Source organism: Aplidium turbinatum, chromosome 4 (genome assembly GCF_918807975.1).
Source record: "Aplidium turbinatum chromosome 4, kaAplTurb1.1, whole genome shotgun sequence".
NCBI lineage: Eukaryota > Metazoa > Chordata > Ascidiacea > Aplousobranchia > Polyclinidae > Aplidium > Aplidium turbinatum.
In genome coordinates, this window is record NC_137475.1 from 39,696,281 (window position 1) to 39,718,665 (window position 22,385).

Genomic DNA, 22,385 nt, shown 5'->3' on the forward strand with positions numbered 1-22,385 from the left:
GAGCAAGAAGTTGTAGTTAATTTTAATCCAACCAATTTTTCTATTGTTGGCTTAAAGTGTCAGATTAAAGTCCATAAGTTTTGAGCCTTCGGCTATTCGTGCTACTGAACTTCTTGTAGTCATGATTGTATAAAGTTATCAAGTTATTTGCAATAAGATTTCTTGATTTAAGTGGATGGTTTAATTGAACACCATCTTTTAAGCTGATCTTGCAGCAACAGTTAAAGCTATTTACTTTCTTCTATTTTTACTGTTGTCATGTTCGAGAGACATGTTATAAACTTGGGGAAAAATTATTTTTAAAAAAGATTTACGCCTTGCGTTTATATTTCTATTTAAGAAGTATTTAAGCCACTGGTAAATTAAAAAGGGGAAAACATGCATTGCTCAAACAACGCTATAAACGTTACGCTTTGTGTTTCCTTATCACAAGTTCAAAAATAATTTTATAAACTTTGACACTGCAGTTATTTTTTTTCCGTTTGAATGGTTTGATTGCGAAAAGTTTTTACTTTCGTACTGAGAAAGTCTCTTTGAAAGCTTAATCATGGCTTGAAGCTTTTGACCTACTGACGCATGTCCATTGTCCAGTCACTAAGATTGACAGAGTAAAGTTTCCGCATTTTGAAGTTAGGTTGTCTGTAAATTCTATCCATTAACCGCCGCCTAATAAAAAGTTGTCCTTGAAGTGCCTTTCTTAAGTGCACACCCCGAGAATCGAACCAGAGCTGCTTGATCTTACTAAGATCAATCTTACCGATACTTTGTTTACAATGTTCTGAACTTACAATGATACTTGTTTACAAATGGTTTAACACGGTTTGGGTTCCAGCCTAGTTTGAATTTATTTATTTATTTGCGGGTTGCAATTTCTGTCTCTTGTATAATTCTGTAAACTAATATGCAATTAATTAACACACAAGATTAATTGGCCATCCCTGCGTAATTTAGTGACGCAGCTAGAAAATAATTTTAGGGGGCGATAGCAACTGTTGGGGGTAAACGGCATTTTACATTAATTCTAATGCTATTAAAAAGTTATAATAATATCAAAACACATTTTTTTGGGGGAAGAAGATAAATTTTGCGGGAGAGACGATTGCCCTCTTAAAGACTCTTTCCGTGCTTAAGTCCCTGTATTAAATTTCGGTAACATCAAGAAGCTCTGACACGGGTGCTGCCTGTAAGATGGTGAAATGCAGACGACAGCCCACATAGTAACAAATTGCCCGTTGCACAGGCCACTTCATGGTATGGAGGACCTGGTCTTCACTGACGATGACGCCAGGCAGTGGCTAACCGACGGGTACCCTGATATTTAGCGACACGAGAGATGAAGAAGAGAGTTGAAAAGAAATTAGAGTCTTCATTACTCGATTTTAGATTTTTGTGTTTTAGTTTATCAACCCGAAAATATAACCTAATAACTGGAGCAAGCACAACCTCAAAGTTTCATGCGTGACATCTTCATACTTTATTGATATAAAAAATAGCAAGCAATAAATTCTATTAATACAACAAAAAATGCTCAATGCCAAGGAAAAAAGCCAAACACAGCGAATTACTTTAATACATTAATTTTTTATTCTGGCTTTATTCCCACTTGAAGTGGGGTTGCCGATGTAAATTGCAGTTCTCCACATCACTCTGTCAGCAACATCTTCCTCCTACACTCCCACCATTTCCATACTTTTTGTCACACAATTTCTTCAACTTCTTTTCAGCCTTCCTGGCTTTCTTTTACCAACTTCCAATAATCATATTCTTTTTCAACATAGCCTTCGTTTCTCCTACGACATGACCCAACTATTTAAGGCGTGATGTCGCTCTCAGCTTGTCTTTTAGCTCTCCGAATTGCATTCGTTCTCTGATGATTTCATTTCTTACTTTGTTCTGCTTTGTCAACCCCAGAGATCATTGTAACATTTTCATTTCTGTCACTTCATTTTCTTTTCATGTGTTTTCGTCAGGGCTATCTCCTGCATCTTATCCCCTGCATTTTAATACAGCATCAAATACAGTAACAAACTAATCATCTAAAAATCACTTTAAAATGTTTCTATTTGAATAAGAACTTTTTGACAATCCCAACTAAATTGAAACAGTCTATTATGGTTTCTAGATGAATAGTTAGGCCTACTGTATGTAATGTAAAAATAATGTAGGCAGGCTGTACCACAAAAAAGTGGTGGATGCCAGTCCCAATGCCATCTAATACAAATTCAAACGATTTTATTTAAGCTTACCTTTTATTTATCTTATATTCGTATCTCGATAACGTATGCATCGAAAATAAGCGAAATTATGCTGAATATAAAAACACACACATACGTGCAAACGAACAAAGATAATAACGTGACGTAATAATCAAATAACCTCACCCAGATAGCTCAGCTAGTTAACCACCGGACATTACGAACGAGAAAACGGCAAAAACAAACATCGTTGGCTTGTTTTTAGAGGTGTGCGCTTGAGCAACCCATTTCAGGTAGGCTACAGTTCTCCATTCAGCGGCACCAAATACATGAAATAATTCACAGACAATGAATGCCAGTTACACTTCAACAATCTGAAACTTCACTCTATCAATCTTGTTGACCGGCCTGATTCAAGCCTCAGGGGTTCAAAGCCTCTACAAGTAGGCTATATAAAACTGCCCGGAGTAAGCTCTCAGAGAAGCTTTCCCAATCCGAAGATAAAGATTTCCTCAAGTAATCAATAGCTTCATATTACGTTTATTGTAGCCACGTAAAACTGTTATCGCCTTCTGACAGTTGTATTGTTGCGATTTTGTATCACAATTGATACAATCTACCGCGTGCCTTTACTGTTTTGCGTAAGAAACAACACAAATGGGAGGCAAATGAATATGACATGGACTGGAATCAAACCAATTATAACAAGCTGAACAAAACGTGATGCTGTACTGTCTTTTACCCTTCCTTTGTTTTCTGTTATTCCTTGATGAAGCATGACGTTTCGGCCAGATAAAATTAGTTTGAACTGCTCTGATAAATAATTTCCAGCACAGTTTGGTTGAAATCAATATGCGGGCAGTTCTTGATTGGAAATTCAGAAAATGAATTCTATAGGTAGGCTATCTGTAACTGTATTTTTTATGCTTGTTAAATTAAATATTTATTAAAAAATGTTGATGATAGGCCAGCCACGCGTAAAAAGTAGTTTTAATTTGATTAGAGCTTCCAGGAGCATAAGGTAATCAACGCGTAAAGATTTTTTTTTAAATATTTGTCTAAATATTACAAACATACTACAATTTGTTAGAACCAAGACATAAATGAAAATTAACAAGACATAATAAATCAAACGACAGAAATTGCAGCAGCCTAACTGAAATTGCTTCGTATTAGGCAGAGAGTTTTCCAACCTTTATTCGTTTACGAAGCCTTTTCAAAAAATATCAAACTTACGACTTTCCATCGTTTCAAGACCAAGGCTTGCGTGAAATTCTAGCGTATAAATAATTAGCATATGTTTATATACAAGAGATTAAGTTTGTCCAATTTGTAGTGCATGTAATATTGCACAGACTTCGACAACTACAACATGACTGCGACACTAACTCGATTGAACTTATAATTGTAATAACGTAATAAATCTCAGAATGTAAGAAATTGGCGCAACACTCGCGATCCCTGAAATCTTTCCAGAGATTCCTAACAGGTTTATAGACTCCAGGTGGCCACCACATTTTAAAAGCAATATTCTTTACCAAACAAACGACTCACAGAAAAATGTTTACCAATTAGCAAAATGTAGAAAGAATTTTTATTTATTTTTGCAGTTGTTTTATGAATAGGCTAAAACGGTAGCTTGATAACCGCTGCAGGAAATGCAGGGAATGAATATTCTGTATGCCATCTGCTTTCTTGTCATTTCCAACAATGCTCAAAGCATACACAGTAAGTACTTGATTTACTGCAGATGGAAAATATTCTGTGATAAATCATTAATCTATGGAAAACCATTGATTTTATGCTGGACATGGCAGCAGTGTGGTATTCCTGCAAATGTGATATAAACTAAAGGCTTTTGACGAAGGAAACCCGCTTGAAATAACGTACTGTACTGTGTGTGAATATTTTGACGCAAGAATATTCTGATAATATTAACAGCACTCACCAAACCTGTTGATACTCTTTCTTTCTTGCAAAGCAAGCATGAGTTTAAAACGATTTCTTTTCCAGACGACTGCCAAGACAGGCTCCAACTTCTAATATCAAAAGGATTCGTAGATTCTGGTAAGTTGACTTTTCTACACTATTTCTACATGTAAAAACGTTATAGTGATGCAAAATTGGCAATATTGCTAGCTTGGTTTTCGGAGCATTAGTGAATACTTTACATGTGTATGTTGTTGTTTGTAACTGATTAGGTTGTGCCATCAACTTTTATTGTTAATTTAAAGATTACAATAGGTTGAAAAAGTTAAGAAAGTCAGTCCAGCTCTACAGTTCTCATATCACTTTGTTTATATCGTCTTCATCAATTGAACCTTTTGTGTCTTTAATGGCATCCTTCTGCCATACCTTTTGCCTCCCCGTTAGCTCAGTGGTTACGCGCCCGCCTCAAGATCACGCGGCGCTGGTTCGACTCTCGGGGTAGGCGCTTGAGCAACTCATTTCAGGACTGCTCTCCATTCAGCGGCAGTGAATGGAATAATTCCTCGGCAACAACACTACAGCAACAATCGGAAAACTTCACTCTGCCAATCGCCGTAACCGGCCCTGCGTCAAGAGCCTCTACAAGTGTGCGAAACTACCAGGAATAACCAATCAAGGCTTTGTCAGTCTGAGGATAAAGATTCAAAAGCAACCTTTTGACAACTATTCAGAAAAGTTTGGATTTCTTTTGGGATCAATTAAAGTTTTCAATTGATAATGCTACAAGTAAAACGTACTGTGTTTAGGCTTCAACAGACCGTGTCTTACGGACCCTTGCAATAGCAGCTCTCTACCTTTCAATACAACTGGCAACGATTGTCCACCACATTGTGGCACTGTGAATGGAAAATGCTTGCCCAAAGTTTGTGAGTTGTCAATTTTAAAGTGTTTTTACAAAATTTATGAGCACAGAAGGATGAATTCAAGATTATAAAATATTAGTTTCCCATTCAACAACGTATCCTACTTTCCACTAGGCAACAAATCAGTCCCTTTTTAAATTGATTTTTTTTTTTTTTACAATGGAATGTGAAAATTTCTTTTGCTTTTTGTAATTTTGTGATGGACATTGCTTTACTGTTTCAGTAAGATATGTTGACATTGATAGTCCAACCACAGAGCAAACCGCATTGTTGTTTAAAAATGCTGCCCAGACCAACATGGCTAGCTTCACCGCAAGTGTAAATCCAAGAAGCTTTTTTCAGACAAGTAAGCAAACTGCAAACGTTCTTAAACTAATTTGTTTTCTGTATTTTTGAAAGAAATGTCCTACTTTCAAACTGTTCTAGTATAACTCAAATGATATATTAATGGATGAGTAATCAAAGTATAAAACGCTTAGTTCATTTTTTCATACATTTTTAAACATTAAATAAATAAACAGGCGAGATTAAAGCCATATCCATTTCAGGGATGATAACCTACTTAATATGTAGGCTACTGCTGGCCTCAACTAAATTTGAACGTCACAAGGGTGTAAATTGTTTTAAAAACCTTAAATCCCTTTCCAAACCATAATAATTGAGAATGAATCAGGACATAGAAATACCTTCTTTCTGATTGAATTATCTGATGTGATTATCTGATTAGTCCATAAACTCAGATAACTATTTTGACAATAAGCAGGATGAAATTGAGCAATCAGCTGCCTGGTATATCCTATTATAGCTTTATTTATTTATTTGCAGAACCATTGTAGGCGGCATTTAGAACCACCTAATTGAAGACTTAAGTTTACGAACTACTTAAGCCACAATGAAAACTGTAAAAAAATTAAAGATTAAAGCTATACAAATCCACGTAGCTTGTTAAATGATATTGTAAGGTTGATGCGCAGTAGCCATGTTTTTGAAAATAAACTTTTTTAAACTATGAATAATTGAATATACACATTTTTGACATTAACTCAAAATGTTACATTATAATTGAAGCAGTTCTTAAAGTCAAGTCTTCCATCATGTAATGCAGGCGGCGGCTCTTCTTCTTCCGGAGCAGCTGAAGATCATCTCTTACAAGATTACGGATGCATCATTTCAGGCCTTGCTGTCAACTGCAACCTTGACTTTTCCAATTTGGAACTTCTCTCAGATCTAATTAAACCTCCTGTGAATATTCCATACTGTCTAAGGTTATATGATAGAATTTATCACTTAAATCAGACTTGAGATTGAAGTTGAGACGAAAATTTGTGATCCGGCTCAAATTGAAATTTTAAAATATCCGTTTTACATTTGAACTTGAATTTCCAGAACTTTATGGAAACGCTTGTTTTATCACTTTGGTGTATGAAAAAAAATACAAATATCCGTGCTCATTTCAGGCTTCGAACAAGCCTTAAAAGCCTATAGTGTATAATTATAATATGCCTATAGGAGAATTGATAAAGTTTGGATTTCTTCTTAATAAATGTGGTGGCCTACATTGAGATCTCAAAGTGAATCAAAGGTTAATTTCTTTGTATATTTTTTAGCAAAAGCTACCGAATCTATTACTTAATTTCAAGTCATGCATATTGATTTTTCAATAGTCTGGCATTGTGCAAATTTTCATTTGTTTAAACTTATTGTATCTACTTTTAAACGAAGCGAGCGGTTTGTGGGTTCAACTACCGTAATAAAACTCAATTGTATGTTCAATAAATCTGTTGTTCTTCATAGAATCCCCTGCAATACCAGCAATGCAATGGTTGAAAGAGATCTTTTCACATGCCAATCCAACCCTGGGTGCTATTTCGACCAAGAGTTAGCATATAGACGCAACGGGTTTACTATTGCAGCTTTGCCTGGTGTCCCTGTATGCTACCAAGCCATACAAAACAACAAATTCCTTCGTCTTGCACAGACCTTCAATGAGATAGTAGGTATTTCTATGTCTTAATATATTCAGCTGTCACAGGCTACTTTGGGAAGGGGTTTACGATTTTGGTCATATCACTGCATGAGCTACACTTTTTAGACGTAGGCGTAGCCTATAGGCTACAATCAATCAATCATTTTATTTTTCGTCACGCGTTCGGGACGAAAAAGATACTAACTACAAAAATCGATATAAACCTACCAGCACGTTAACGAACGGGAAAAGGTGGCAAAACCTTGAAAGGTTTAAAACGTGCCTGAATGAAAAGTTATGTAGTATAGGCTATGCCTATATATCAGTAGTTAGCACGGCCACAAAACCCAAAAAACAAATAGCAAAAAATAAAACAAAAACAGAGAGAAGCACACATGTAGTAATGAATGACAGCCTAATGAAAAGTGCTGTGGATTGAATTTGCCAACTGGGCCTAAAGAAGAAGCAGCAGCAGCCTATATCCAAAAAGATTCTTTAGCTAACTCGCTCCAAAGCATTTTGTGACAATTTAATCATGATGAAACGGACGTATTTTATACTGCTTCCTAAATTGTGATTAAGGTCTTGCGACTGTGCCATGTTTTAAACTGATTGTCCTGCTTTAGCATTATGCATGTTGTAACGTCCGCATTTTGTTGCTACTACCCTTTCCTAGACCTATGCTATGTTTGGCATATATTGTTTTTCGTTGTGATGGTCAGAAATAAAAACAAAGTAAACGAAACTGAAATTTGGATAGGCTACGAAACAATAAGTATGCAACTATGCATGCACTAATGTAAGTAAGAACTCTTTTGCATGATCAGTTGCGCTGACCGGAGGGGGTCCAGGAAGTAGGCTACTTCGGACTCGACTCCAAGATAAATTTAGAGGCGATAACTTTTTTAAAGGGTCTGGAAACTTGAAAAAACAACAGCGTACTCTTTGGATATACAGTGGTGCTTTTTCTCAAAGGTGCCTCGATTTTGGGTCTGAGAATCTCATTGGTACTGGGCCGAAATTATCCTCTCAACGGCCCTGTGCGTGGTAGGTTACAAGACACCTCGGCAGCAGTGGCCGAGTGGTTAGCGCGTTGGGCTCGCAGTCGAGAGCCTGCATGTTCGACTCCAGCCACCCGCACTTGCTGTTGTTTCTCTGGGCAAGAAACTTTACGATAATTGCCTCTACCCAGTGATCGATTTCGAGTAATGGGTAGTACCAAATTTAAGTCATAAGTAGAGTAGACAACCGGAAACAGACATTGCCGTCGGCTGCAGCGTGGGTCAGGTGTACGTCGGAAGACGTACACCGATGCATAGCGCTCAAGTCCGCTTTCCCGCAATGCAGGATAAAGATAATAAAACAAACAAAACAGAGATCGACAAAAATTAACATATAGGCCTGCAAACAGTCTGAGTGAATGGGGTACAAACACACCAATATTAAAACGGTGATTTTATACGAATGTTAAATGACAGAAGCTTGGAAGACTACGATGTCTAGCATCTTGGGCGTACTCTACGCTTGATTTTAATTCCATTAAACAAATCTTTTTCCATGCATTAAATGCTTTTTGATTCTAATAGAAGGATTAATATCTTGTGCTAAACAAGCCTAGGCTGTGTGTTCCATAGCAAAATACCGTGATCGTTTGTTTGGCCCACATTCAAAAATTCAACCAGCCTATCGGGAAAGTTGCCGAACTTCTGGTGGGCTAACCCACTCCGGGTCTGCACTCTGCATATGAGCACGCACGTAATCACCATCTGACAAAAATCTTATTCTATTGTAGACTAACCAGCCCTGGAATCCATTATATACCAGATGCTTGATCAGACAGATCATGCCTGCATTAAGAGAGCCTTTACCTGGTTGTTATGTGTTAAAAATGTTACACAGCGTTGATATACAGCCAAAAATAGCTGGGTGGAAAGGTAACAAGTTATTTCACTTTTGATCATATTATTACATCACGATTGGACTAACGTAGTCTACGAGAAATTTTAATAGAAAAACATGCCACAGGATATTACAGTATTTTAAAGATTTGTTGTCACGGTATATAGCCTAAAGAAATAAGCTATAGAATTTGAGAACGTTTTTGGCTATACAGCATTTTAGTCCTTATCAAGCATCTGAACTATTGATTTACACATAGGCCTATCTTACATGAATAAGAAATGCAAAAGAATGAATGTGTCAATTCGGGTAGCCTACTATGTGTAGATCAGTTTATTAGATGCTTAACAAGGGCTCAAATGTCGCATAGCTGAAATCGTTTGCGGTTGATAGTTTATTTATATATTGGCCAACTACCGATATGTTAAATGTCCTATCGTTGCTTGGTTTCACCTGCTTATTAGAAATTAATCTTTATTGTGTTCTTAACTTGATGCATCTTTAAACCTAACCAAAATTAGCTATGCTGATTTCCTGCAATTGAGTTAAACTACTCATTAATGCTCTTTATATATGAAATCTAATACATATTAGCTTGACTTTCACAGAAATCACAGAAATAGACTGCATTCTTATCAACGGGTGTTATTTTCCTGAATTCAACTACAATGGATACAACTGCTTTTATCCAGCTAGAATTAACCCTAACTTTGTTCGGGACGATGATAGCAATGAAGATCAACATGGCGCAAAAGATATTTATGGAAGGCACATTTGTCAGCTTTTCAAAAAAGATACCTCTGAATCATATTTGAATTCGTACCATCAATGCAAGTTGTCGGGGTGTACTGTAGATGAATCGGTGACTTCTCAAAAGCTTTATAATCAATTTTTAAATATCATGCTATCAAAAAAGGTGGGCATATCTGCTCATGCCCGACCCTATTTCTGGCATCAAGTAAAAAGTGGCATAATAACACCAGGAAATTGGAAAGAAAAACTCAAAAAAGAGCAACCATGTGATATTCTTAAAACACAAAATCCTGACCCTTTTCACAATTCATTTTTGCTTACATACAGCCAAGACATATTTCGAGCAGGTGTTCTCGCTAGGCAAAGTGAAGGTCTGACCACAACTTCAAGAAATTTTAATTTGAGTCCTAATCCAAGAGCTTTTCCAATCAATCCATGTGACATTTTATCATCTAATATCAACAACTTGACACCTATTTCGTATCCTTCGACCGTTCCGCCTACTCCTGGCATTATTCCGTTTGTTTTTCAATATCCGTTTTCTGGTATTCAGCAACCTATAAATCCAACCGTTTCAGTAACAGTTGATCAAGGATCAAGACATTCCGGTGTTAATGTTATAACTCCTAATAGAAGTATTGCACCACAAGAAGTACTCTCTTCTATGATTCCACAAGGGACCTCTTTGAGCAGTAATTCTTTCATCAACTTACTGAGACAAGGTTCCATCTCCAATCGATTGGTAACTAACATTAACTTGCAAAATAACCATCTTCTTGGTTTGTTATGCCGCAGAGCTCATCTATCTCCAGGTTGTCCATATCAAGACCTTAACTTTGAAAATTACCCACCTCTAAAAGGGAGTTTTAAGGAATGCTGTGAAAGACACCTCTGCTACATAAAGAAGAAAAATATATTCCAACAACATTCTGGTCCTCAGAACTATTGGAATAGATTTGGAGAATGGTCAAGTTGCAACGCAGCATGTGGTGGAGGAAGTAGAAGGAGAACTCGTGTTTGTGAGATGTTCTTTCCAAACAGTCCTAGTTGCCATGGATCACCTTACCAAATAGAGATATGCAATTCACAAGAATGTGCTTTTTGGAGCTCGTGGGGAGAATATGGCCAATGTTCTACTACTTGCGGCAGTGGAGTGCAAGTCCGCAAACGAACGTGTACTGATGGTAACGAAATCAAGCTAATCGAAAGTTGTAAAGGAAGATCAACGAAATCAAAACAGTGCAACTTAGGATCATGTCCAACCTACGGTCCATGGAGTACTTATGAAGAATGTGACTGTGGTCGTGGAGTTCAAAAACGTCAAAGACGATGCATCGGAAACTGTAATCAAGCAGAGTCAATAAAATATGATGAAAGACCATGCGAGCGGTTTTGCGGAACTGCAAGAATACTCGACGAAGGTCCATGTGACCAATCGACTTGTTCAAAGGTTATTAATTATTACGAATGTCATTTACAAAGTTCAAATGAAACACCTCATTGTTTTAATTTTATTCCGCAGCGTACTGTATTATGTTTTACCACCTGGCCATGCTTTTACTGTCCGCGAACCTTTTCCTTACAACAATGCCAAGCATACCTGCGTATAGGTTAAAGTACATGTGCTATCTACTTCTTGCACCAAGGTTATTCGAAGCACAGTGAATTTGTGAGATGAACTTTTTAAGTTATTATTGTCCTAACTTCTAGTATTGTACCTTTCTGAAGCTAACTGTTAGACATAGCCCCTTATTTGAATAGTCGAAGAGATTTAATCTGTTAGTCGTTGGTAGGCTACAGCTTGTATTTTAAAAATACTTCAAAATTTAACTCAAAATCAAACTTCGTTATCGAACCATACAATGTATAGGCCTACCTTATGTACCTTAATTAACAGAAAGAAGATTCTACCTATCATTCCTGTTATATAGACTAGTCTTTGTATTAAGTATTTGCATCAAAAAAAAATTCGAAACTGTAGATTATTAGCCTACGGACTATGTTCTATCAGTATTTTATTTCCACAATATCGTTTTCTTTTGCATCCCGACAAAGAAAAATAAACGGGATTGAATAATAATAAAAAGTAGCATATTTTACTGTATTAACTTATTTTATTTCAATTTTAGCAGCAGTCTACTGTAATATAGCTAACCCCAATGAATAAAATGACTTGAGTTCTTCTGTTGGCTAAAGGCTACTAAGTTACCTCCTGATGTTAAGGATGATACCTAACTTTTATTATCGACATTTCGTCAGTCAGCACGACTGAACGTCGGAAATAAAAGCGAGATATGATCCTTAACATCAGGAGGTAACCTATAGTAGCCTATAGTCACCAGAAGAACGCAAGTCATTTTATTTATCAAATGCTTGGTCAACAGTTTCACTCTGTTTTTAATTCCAATGACATCATATCAATCAATAATATTTTATTCTTTTGATTAAACAGTGTTAGCACTCTGTTTATAAGTCTGCAAAGCTGCGCGTTTTCGACAAGTACTCTTGCCAAGAGATCAATCCATCCCCATCGGAGTCAGTTTCCCGAAGTAAGGCGTCAACTGCATCTACAAACAAACAAAACCAGTTACATATCGGTAGACCTACTGCATGTTATGTTTTCATCTTACTTTAACTCTAGGATTGTTTTTAAATAGAAATACCGTACTTCAAAGCGTTGTGGTTCACCCAATTGGCGTGGCGTGACCATTCTTTTTGGTGTTCATTTTTTGCAGCAAAATCAGAGATATCTATAACTACTGAGCAAAATTTAGTTTATTTTAGGCCTAGTCAACCCGTGGTTCACGAGACTCATGCGGCTCTTTTCCCGATTTTATGCAGCTCTTACGCTCAATAGAACTCGCCTAAGTCGACTTTATAAAAATCCGCATGATGTAGGCCTAAGTTGTAAGCAAAATATTCAACTTGGACAATTGGACAGGAAGCCTGTGTTGGAAATCGTCGACTAGGCCTACTGTACGTTTGCATCCGTACGCTTAATCATCGCCAATTTAAGAATCTGATGACTGAGTTGAACCAAACACAAACGCTGCAGTAGCCTATGCTCTAAGATGGCTGTCAAACAGCTAGGTAGGCTACTCGCTCGCTTCTTTCAGCTTTAAGATGTTGTGAGGCTGTTCATCGCAGAAAAAAAGAACTGTCCTGATCACTCGGGATCTTCAGTGGATTATGGCTCTGGCCTTTTTGGTAAAGCTAAACATTAGGTCGACCTAAATTTTCAGGATAAGTTAAGTACGTTATGTTACCTGACCGAGTGCAAAGTGTGTTTGCGTCTGTCAATAAAGAGAAGCTATTCAAGGCGCATATGCAAAGTGGAGGTTTATCACATTTTACTGCTCTATTGAAAGTTAGCAACAAACTCACAAACATCGCTCTGAACAAGCAAATTGTTGGATATGCAATATTGTTTGAAGCCCGTTAAAAATGCTTTGTGCTTGATCTATAACTGTAAAGGCCACAAATTTCGTTCTTCGTTGTAATTTAATTCTGTGACAGACTTTGTAAAAGCTGGGGGCAAAACTTATTGAGGCAAAACGTAACAATGAAGAAGAAGTCTAGCTTTTTCATTTGATTGAGTTTGAATCTCTATCCTCGGACTAAGAAAGCCTCTAATATGTTATTGCGCACACCCCGAGAGTCCAACTAGCGCGCTTGATTTTGAGGTTTCTTCGTGCACAAAGTCGAGCGCTTAACTACTGTAATTAAGCAATCGGTGGAGGCATTTAGTTTTTGCGAATGCTTGCACCTGCTGTGCACTCTTGACCGCGTCTGAAACGTTATAGCCTACCATTTTTACCACCAAGCTTTTTTGGTTGGTGTGATTGTAGCATTGTGAGTTTACAAGTAAACTTTAACGATTTAAACTGATTCGTAAAATTCTCCTACACCTCTCACACTACCTCCATAATACTTTTCCAGTTCCATCTTGCCAGGAGGGGCTTGATCAAGCAATTTCACCGATGATTCACTTAAAGCGGCATAAAGTTCGTTGCCATCCAAATGTTGATCGTAGTTGGCGTCATGTAGTCTTTCTTGGCAAAAAATAATAATGCACAAAGTCTTAACAAGACAATAGAAACATGTTGCCAGATATCATTTTATCGTTGCAAGGTGATCATACCAATAGCCTACCACAGATCTCAGCTTGCAAAGATCGGCTATAGGTTAGGCTACGTTTGCATTTGGGGCGTATAGGCTATAATCTTGTTTCACATCAACTGAGTTGCCCAATGCGGGAATCAAAACATATTTTTATGCGGAGTAGAATGATGTAGCCTATGCACACTTAGTTTGTAGGCTACATTTTCATTTTACATTTCAGTTTTTATAAAGTAAAGGTGGTTCCATACTTGATTCCAAGTGTCGGGGGTGATAAGATGAGTCTAGTTGTAGACTACTGAGGCTTCGAAACTAAGGAGAGTAGGGTTGCCAGTTGTTTTTCTCGACCTTCTTTAGTGCAGAAATTATGCCCACCTAAGTTTGTACACCCTGGGAGAGGTGTTTATCAAAGACCAGTTTAAGCCCGGTGTTGATCGAACCAAAATTGGAAAGCCAACGTCTTCCCGCCGCCAGCTTTTATAACTTAGGAGAATATGTTAATATTTATCTGGTGACGAAAATCACTATTTACCAAAAAAAATCTTAGAAATTGTTGCATCTTAAAAATAGGCTGAAATCAATTCTTAAGGAAACATCCAAAACAAGTTCACTTTTTCATATCTCCAGTTGAACCTGAGCTGAACCTTACCTGAAGTAATAAAATTCCATGTGTTCATAACTGATGCTATCCATGGCGATGTTAATCATCTGACTAAGTTCTTTCTTCATGTGACTGCATAATAACATACAAGTGATAGGTGCTTGCTAAATTGACTCAAAATACGAATTAAAGATTAAAAAAATAGTGAAAACCCGATTTTTATGTAGCCTAATTGGCAAAAGTTTCTGTTGCTTTCAGTTTTTCGTTTTATCAAGCTTTACATTTTGCTCACCATGAGCTTGAAATCGATTAGAAATCCGATCATTCTAATTTGAAATGTGAGGAATAAAACATCTGAGCTTGGGTTTACACTTGGATAGAATTTCAATCGAGTAAGTGGCTCTGTCCACAGTCCACAATAGATTGTTCTACAGTAGAATTGTTCCAAAGTGAGTTTATCCAAAAGAATTAGTTTTAGCTTTCCTAATTTTGAGCTAGGCCTACTAGTCCGGCAGCCCGTGACGTATTTGTAACATCATAAGGTACAAAAGGTTTGAGTGTTTTATCAACCTTGCCCCACTGTGGGATGTTCAGAAACCCACATCCGAGGTTTCACTGCTGGGGCGTTTGGAGGCTAAGGCCCGGTGAAAAACCCATTTTGGGGGTCAAAAAAACATCATAAGGTACAAGAACAAAACCTATGCCAGATTTTATGCCTTCACTTGTAGACTTTGGAACAAGTCGATCTGGGTGCCCCAGGTGGGGCATTTCAGAATAAGGGGCCCCCAAAGTTGGGGCAAAATACGTAAAAATAACATCATAAGGTACAAAGATGAAACTTCTTTCATTAGTTGGGGCATGTTCCACTGAGTACGAAACAACTTTTCTTATGGCCCCAAGGTGGGGCTCAACCTCATTTTGGGGGTAAAACTCCTAAAATTTACAAAATTAACATCATAAGGTACATGGATGAAACCAAGTGCAGGTAATAGTACCTCACTTACGGATTTCAGAACATTAAAATTTGGTTGCCCCAGGTGGGGCATTCCCGAATAAGGAGTCCCCAAAGTTGGGGCAAAATACGTAAAAATAACATCATAAGGTACAAAGATGGAACTTGTATCATCAGTTAGGGCATGTTCCACTGAGTTCGAAACAACTTTTCTTATGGCTCCAAGGTGGGACTTAACCTCATTTTGGTGGTACAACCCCTAAAATTCACAAAATTAACATCAGAAGGTATAAAACCAATAGTGTCTCTCGTATATATTTCAAAACGTCTGCAAATATTTTGGAAAATCAACGAAATATGTAAGATATAATATCTACACAGCATAACATTTGCTTATTAGGTTAAAATTTATCACAATGAAAATAGATATTGTACGCAGGGGTGGATTGGCGGCTAATCATTAGCCTACTGGGAATTCGAGAACGTTCCCGGTTGGCCGGTCAGAGGGTCACTGTCCTCAGGCCCGGATTTAGGGGGGGCAGTTGCCTCGGACCCCCCGACTTTTGAAGGGCTCCCCTATGTGGAAAAAAATGTGATTTTGTTATGTATTTTTTCCTTTTGGCCTTTAAAGTCTGCAAAATGCTGTGCAGTACTGGACTGATGCTACTGTAGACGTAGAGATGGTTTTTTGCATGGGGGCCCCCCCGATCTAAAAGTGCCCCGGGCCCCTCATCATCTAAATCCGGCCCTGACTGTCCTGTTTTATGTACAAAAGAAAATTTTATTTGAAATATAATAGTCGTAGCGCTATATCCTTATTGTTTGTTTGAATAACACTGACAATGGTTCAAGTTACAAATCGAAGCTTGCGGTACAAATACGTACAATGTCTAATTTTATAGCCTACATCATATTACCGATGAAAGACTTTTTCTGAAATGAAATAAATTGTTTGTGAAACGAGCATTTTTATGCTAAATCTATTTTGATAGAAGTGGACCGTTATTATTTTTAAATTCCCGGGCTAATTTAGTTTGAAAATCAGTCCCGGATTGTATGTAGGCCTACCTACATTTAAGTTTCTCTCAGGCTAAACACTGAACAGAAACAAATCACACTATGTGGTCTCATTTAAACAACTGAGAGGACTTCTCGAATAACATGTGATTTGTGCTGAAAGGAATGGAAAAACTGCTTGCTACAAAATAACGAAACCTGGAAGGCGTGCGAAAGAAACGTTAAACTATAGGCTACACTAGAACGAAAAGATGCACATTGAACTATTTGTAAACGTATGCCCTGTTCATCAAGTCAAGAGGCTTCTTGAAAAAGCATGCCTCCTGCATAATCTCTCTTGAGTAGGCTATGCACCATTGGCCCTGGTTTGCAGCCATGTGAAAAGATTAATCCTAACAGTTTGTTCCATGTGGTTTCGTGAGTTCTGGTGGAAACCGTAAAATTAATACAAGTTCAAATCATACTCTATCCCCATGTTTACAAGAATAAAGGTAAAAAGTTGCTTATGTAGGCTATAGCCGACAGTTTATTTATGCTTGAGGTGGAGAAAGGCAAAAACATCTATTCATTAAAGGTCTGCAGGTTCGTCGTCAGAAAAGTCACATTCATCCGTTTCTGTTGTTTCATCATCTTGTTCTGTTCCGTCTTGGTCCAAACTCTTCTCACTTTGCAGAACGTTATCCAGCGTGGACGAAACTGGATCTCCATGAAACCAAGCTGGAGTGAATTTACCATCTTCCAAACGCCAGCCGCTTTCAACTGGTGTCTGGAAAAAGCTTCCTTTTTCGGCAACATGATTCTAAATGCCACAAATGTAATTCGCTCTGAGTATTTTCTGATGGAGCACAGTTTTGCACGGGGGAAAGTTGCTTCCATCTGAACCTTTCAGTCGTCGCAATGGATTGGAACCTTTCGGTTTGTAGGTCTCAATGATTTTTTTAAATCGTAATTCATTAAGGCAATGACCACTTTTACATCCATACATCTGACACACAAATTTTTCAATGCCCTTTTCAATGGTTTCATCAAGATTTTTCGAATATCCCAAAGCAGCAAAGACATGTTGAGCATGCACATTTTTCTCCAATATATTAAGGGGTCGAGCCTTCCCTTTACCCAAAAAAGCAGCTGTATAATCACAGCTTGTAAAGTAATGAAAACCGGGAAGCGACCAAAGCATGTCTGGAGATAAAGTACTGCCAAGCTTTGATACATCAATATATCTCAGAGTATTGTTTGCCTGTACACTAACTTCTATCCATATGTTTACATATATATATTGTACGAACGACAAATTTCCCAACAGTATAATCAGAACATCCGTGTCATTAGAGCGGACTACCACATTTTTCACATCTTGGCATGCGGTGACGATGTAGTACATTAGGCGCGTATCTGCTTCTTCGTGGTAGCATAACAAGGACTCCTCTTCACCAGACAACATTTTTTCGCCATCTTTTCGATAAACATAACATTTTTCATCAAGTGTAGCATAAAGAACCTTTAAGTCGAGGAAGCTGGAACACTCATCTGATTTCCAAGAATTAACAAGAAAATACACCAATGCTTGCTTGAAGTTGTCATTTCTCATTGCGGCTGCAAAATTAACAGGTCGTTTCATGGCCTCTCCTTCGATGATGTATTGCTGATCGCGGAAGTCGTGAATTGCTCGGCGATCTCGCTGGGCATCTTTGATGGACGACGATACAGTTCTATAGAAAACAACGTGTATTGTTTTCCCACTGTGTCTGCACAATTTCTTCAAAATCGTCTTTGCAACACCTCCGAACGTCATCGGCAAATATCCAAGAGTGTGAAGAAGAAACATACCATCGATCAACGTGCAGTCAACAAAAGGCGGATCTGTACTTCCAATTTTCTTTTAAAGAGCCTTCAAAAGCATTGACTTTTGGGTTGATTTCATCGTTGCATCCATATGGCACAAAGACAGTGGTACTGGTGTAAAGGGGTAAGACAGCATCAATTCCATGTCTACCTTGTGATCTACTGCTAAACATAGAAGCCTTCCAATCAAATTGCGTTCCATTCTCAAGTGAGAAAATTTGCCTTCGCGGGTTATGCTTTTGACAACGGCAGCTTCAGAAGCAAAGTTGCAGATTTTGTTTTTACGTATTGGCTTGTTGAAGGTGCTAGCGTCCTGGTGGCATTGACTAATAAATTTGTTTCTATCCTCAGTACCTTTTTGAAAAACATTCAAAAGAAAATTTAAAGTGGCAGGAGCTACTGCTTTTCCTGTGCTAATATTGAATAGAAAGGATACATCGAAGCCTGCACTAAATGGATTAACTGTATTGCTTACTTTTTGCATTAGTTTATCCAAATGTCTGCAATCTCTATCGATGCTTGAAGGATGAAGGTCGAATGATGCTTTCTCTGCTGATGTTATCCCCAGATCTTCATAGAAGTGGGGAAGGATCGTTTGGCGCATAAAGTGGGTAAGTGCCCATCTCTGTCTGGCACCAATTGAATTGGTGAAAGACGTAGCCTAATCCCAGTGAGTCGATTGGCGGATTCTGCATTGATTGTTTGCTCCAAAGTTTGATCAACAGCACATCCATAAAAGTTTTTTTCAGTTCTTTTTACGGACAAGATGCCTTATTCCAGGGTGAAAACAGATCACTTATTCCAGGGTGAGTTTCTTTCATTTTTAGCATGTTATCCTGCAGTCGCAAAATCCATCTTGCATAATTTGGTTGGTTGAAAATGAAGAACACGCTTGACATCTCTCCTATGCAGTGCACAAACAACTGATGATTTGCAGAATGAATACTCCGAGCAAAGAGGAGGTACGTCTTGACAAGTTTTAAGTATCCATACCAGTACTGGGCAGTCTTGCCATTTTCTCCTGTTTCGGTTTTCCTTGAAAATTCTTAGTAGGAACTCAAAACGTAGACTACGCTACCGGTATTCTAAACAATTGAAGACTAAAACTTTATTATTTGATAGCCCTTGTAAACTGGTTACTACCGGTAGTTGTCGTGGTCGAATTCTACTTTTTGCATCAGCCAGATGCTTCTGTGCTACTAATGCTGTCTGCTAACCTGAGATGTAGCTTAGCTTGTAGTTTGTTGTAAATATCTTCATCAAATTAACCTTTTCTATTGAGTAGAACTAAAATGGTAGGCTACTGGAACCGGCACTACACACTGGCAAGATTCAAAATCTTTAATCTATAATACTAAATCTTACATTTCTAATGGCGCAGGTTAACTGGCAGTCAGTATGAGAATTTCAGAAACAGCACGTGGAGTTCTCTAAGCGCTATTATTGTCTTCGACTCTTGTCTTGTACGAAATATAACCACAAGAGTAGCATAATATCATTAGGCTATGTTGTCATACAGAGTAACACTTAATAGTCTATGACGAAAGCATGCCTGTTGCGCCAAATCGATCATTATCACATTGTATGCTACTGTACACTACAGTCTTCAACCAGTGAAATATTAAATTATAGCGCAGTTGCTTATTACGGAATTATGACTTCCGGTATCAGTCTTTGTGCTAGAAAAAATCCTCAGCTGAAGCAAAAAATTTTTGACGTTTTACAAACACTTGGTTTCATCCAAATAGGCTACAACCTTGAATTTGGGGGTTGTATATCCTAAGATGAGGTTAAGCCCCACCTTGGAGCCATAAGAAAAGTTGTTTCGAACTCGGTGGAACGCGTCCCAACTGATGATACAAGTTTCATCTCTGTATCTTATGATGTTATTTTTACGTATTTCGCCCCAACTTTGGGGGCTCCTTATTCGGAAATGCCCCACCTGAGGCGACCAAATTTTAATGTTCTGAAATCCGTAAGTGAGGTACTATCACCTACACTTGGTTTCATCCATGTACCTTATGATGTTAATTTTGTGAATTTTAGGGGTTGTACCCCCAAAATGAGGTTGAGCCCCACCTTGGGGCGATAAGAAAAGTTGTTTCGAACTCAGTAGAACATGCCCTAACTGATGATACAAGTTCCATCTTTGTACCTTATGATGTTATTTTTACGTATTTTGCCCCAACTTTGGGGGCTTCTTATTCTGGAATGCCCCACCTGGGGCGACCAAATTTTGATGTTCTGAAGTCCGTAAGTGAGGTACTATCACCTACACTTGGTTTCATCCATGTACCTTATGATGTTAATTTTGTGAATTTTAGGGGTTTTACCCCCAAAATGAGGTTAAGCCCCACCTTGGGGCCATAAGAAAAGTTGTTTCGTACTCAGTGGAACATGCCCCAACTGATGAAAGAAGTTTCATCTTTGTACTTTATGATGTTATTTTCACGTATTTTGCCCCAACTTTGGGGGCCCCTTATTCTGAAATGCCCCACCTGGGGCACCCAGATCGACTTGTTCCAAAGTCTACAAGTGAAGGCATAAAATCTGGCATAGGTTTTGTTCTTGTACCTTATGATGTTTTTTTGACCCCCAAAATGGGTTTTTCACCGGGCCGTAGCCCCCAAACGCCCCAGCAGTGAAACCTCGGATGTGGGTTTCTGAACATCCCACAGTGGGGCAAGGTTGATAAAACACTCAAACCTTTTGTACCTTATGATGTTACAAATACGTCACGGGCTGCCGGCCTATACGTTTATAACCTTTGTCGTTATCAAGATAGGCTGCTTTACAGTAGTAAGGTAGACTGCTATTAGGCTGCGCTGCAGTGAAACCAGTCTAGGCTACTTCCAATAATAACCAAAAACTTACTCTTCATCTCTAACTAAACTTACTTTTCCATCTGAAAATGAGGGCTTAGCGTTGCCACCCGTACCAGTGCTGGAAGTTATTTCCACTAGCGTAGAAGAAAAGGTTACAAAAAGTAAAACTGTCTTTTGCCAATGCATTATAATAGAAATTAACAAAGGTTTACTTGTTGCTATAGATTGCTTTAGCCCTACTTAGTCAATGATTTTTCGGAGTAGCTCATACGGTGTAGCGGCGTAGCCATATTTGCAATAAAAGCACACACGACGTCTTCAGCTGCGTCAAAGGTTTACTTTAAATTTGCCATGTGTTTAGTTTCACACAGTAGCCTATGAGCTGAGAAGATTTCCATTTACAATATCAAACATCTTTTGAAAAATTGCTAATCTGGATATCTCTGCCCTGTTTACGTTGTTAATTGATAAAAGGACTATGTTTTGTCTGATAAATATTTGATTTATTGATTGAATGTTTATTCTCGGACTGAGAATGCTACTAAGAGAGCGTAATCTTGGCAGTTTCACATAGGCTACTTGTAAAGGCTTTGAACCACTGACGCGGGTCTGGTCACCGAGTGTGACTGCAGTGAAGTTAATTTCTGATCGTTGAAATGTTGTTGAAATGAAATTGTTGAAATGTCTATGAATTATTCCATCGACTAAGTGCCGCTGAATCGAAGAGCCTGTCCTTGCAAAGCGTTGTTCAAGCGCACCCCTGAGAGTCGAACCAGCGTTAGTTTGATTTCGTAGGCTATAGACAAGCACTTTACCAACTGAGTTATCGGGATGGAAAATGATTAGCGTACGCTACGTACCTAATATGAACGCTCATGAAAGCGTAGGCCTAAGTCGAGTTGAATTTCATTTGATCCAAACAAATTTTAAACAAACAACGAACGTTAATTCAACACAAAGCCTCAACAAGGAAACAATTTACAGTAACCCACATTGCTTGGTTCAATTATATTTTGGGTTGGGTTTGGGTTTTTAAATTATTTTATTTCTGAACATCAAACGTAGGCTAGAAGATTAGCCTACTTGTCACAACATAGCCTAGGCTACAAAAATATCTCAGATTCAGAAAGAAGCATAGGCTAAGTGACAAACTTTAACCGCTAAGCACAAAACAGTAAAATTCAACCTCCATGAATTCAGCAAGCAAAGTGTTTGTGACCATGTAAGCTATTAGTTGCAGGATAGACTACTGGTATCCTAGGCTGGAAGATTTAAAGGGGGAACTTGGTCATGTGTCCTCCAAATTCGAAAAAAATTTTAATTTTTTTTTGCTCACTTAATCTCATTGCATTAACCTAATT

General features: G+C 38.0%; 2 protein-coding genes across 2 annotated transcripts in view; one reads left to right on the forward strand and one right to left on the reverse strand.

Moving 5' to 3' along the window:
- Positions 1-12,193, forward strand: part of LOC145769155 (uncharacterized) — a 26,199-nt gene extending 14,006 nt beyond the window's left edge. Inside the window, exons 9-16 of the mRNA XM_082580745.1 lie at positions 3,851-3,923; positions 4,209-4,262; positions 4,931-5,050; positions 5,271-5,393; positions 6,153-6,312; positions 6,842-7,040; positions 8,806-8,947; positions 9,521-12,193. Coding sequence (XP_082436871.1) covers positions 3,851-3,923; positions 4,209-4,262; positions 4,931-5,050; positions 5,271-5,393; positions 6,153-6,312; positions 6,842-7,040; positions 8,806-8,947; positions 9,521-11,280 — 2,631 coding nt within the window. The 3' untranslated portion in view covers positions 11,281-12,193. The remainder of the gene's footprint in view (positions 1-3,850; positions 3,924-4,208; positions 4,263-4,930; positions 5,051-5,270; positions 5,394-6,152; positions 6,313-6,841; positions 7,041-8,805; positions 8,948-9,520) is intronic.
- Positions 12,068-21,210, reverse strand: LOC145769156 (longistatin-like). Its single transcript, XM_082580746.1, has 4 exons — positions 21,074-21,210; positions 14,434-14,517; positions 13,586-13,713; positions 12,068-12,232 (listed from the first exon to the last, which is right to left on the reverse strand). The coding sequence occupies exons 1-4, from the start codon at positions 21,208-21,210 to the stop codon at positions 12,132-12,134; spliced, it is 450 nt and encodes a 149-aa protein (XP_082436872.1). The 3' UTR covers positions 12,068-12,131.
- Positions 21,211-22,385: the final 1,175 nt, after the last annotated feature.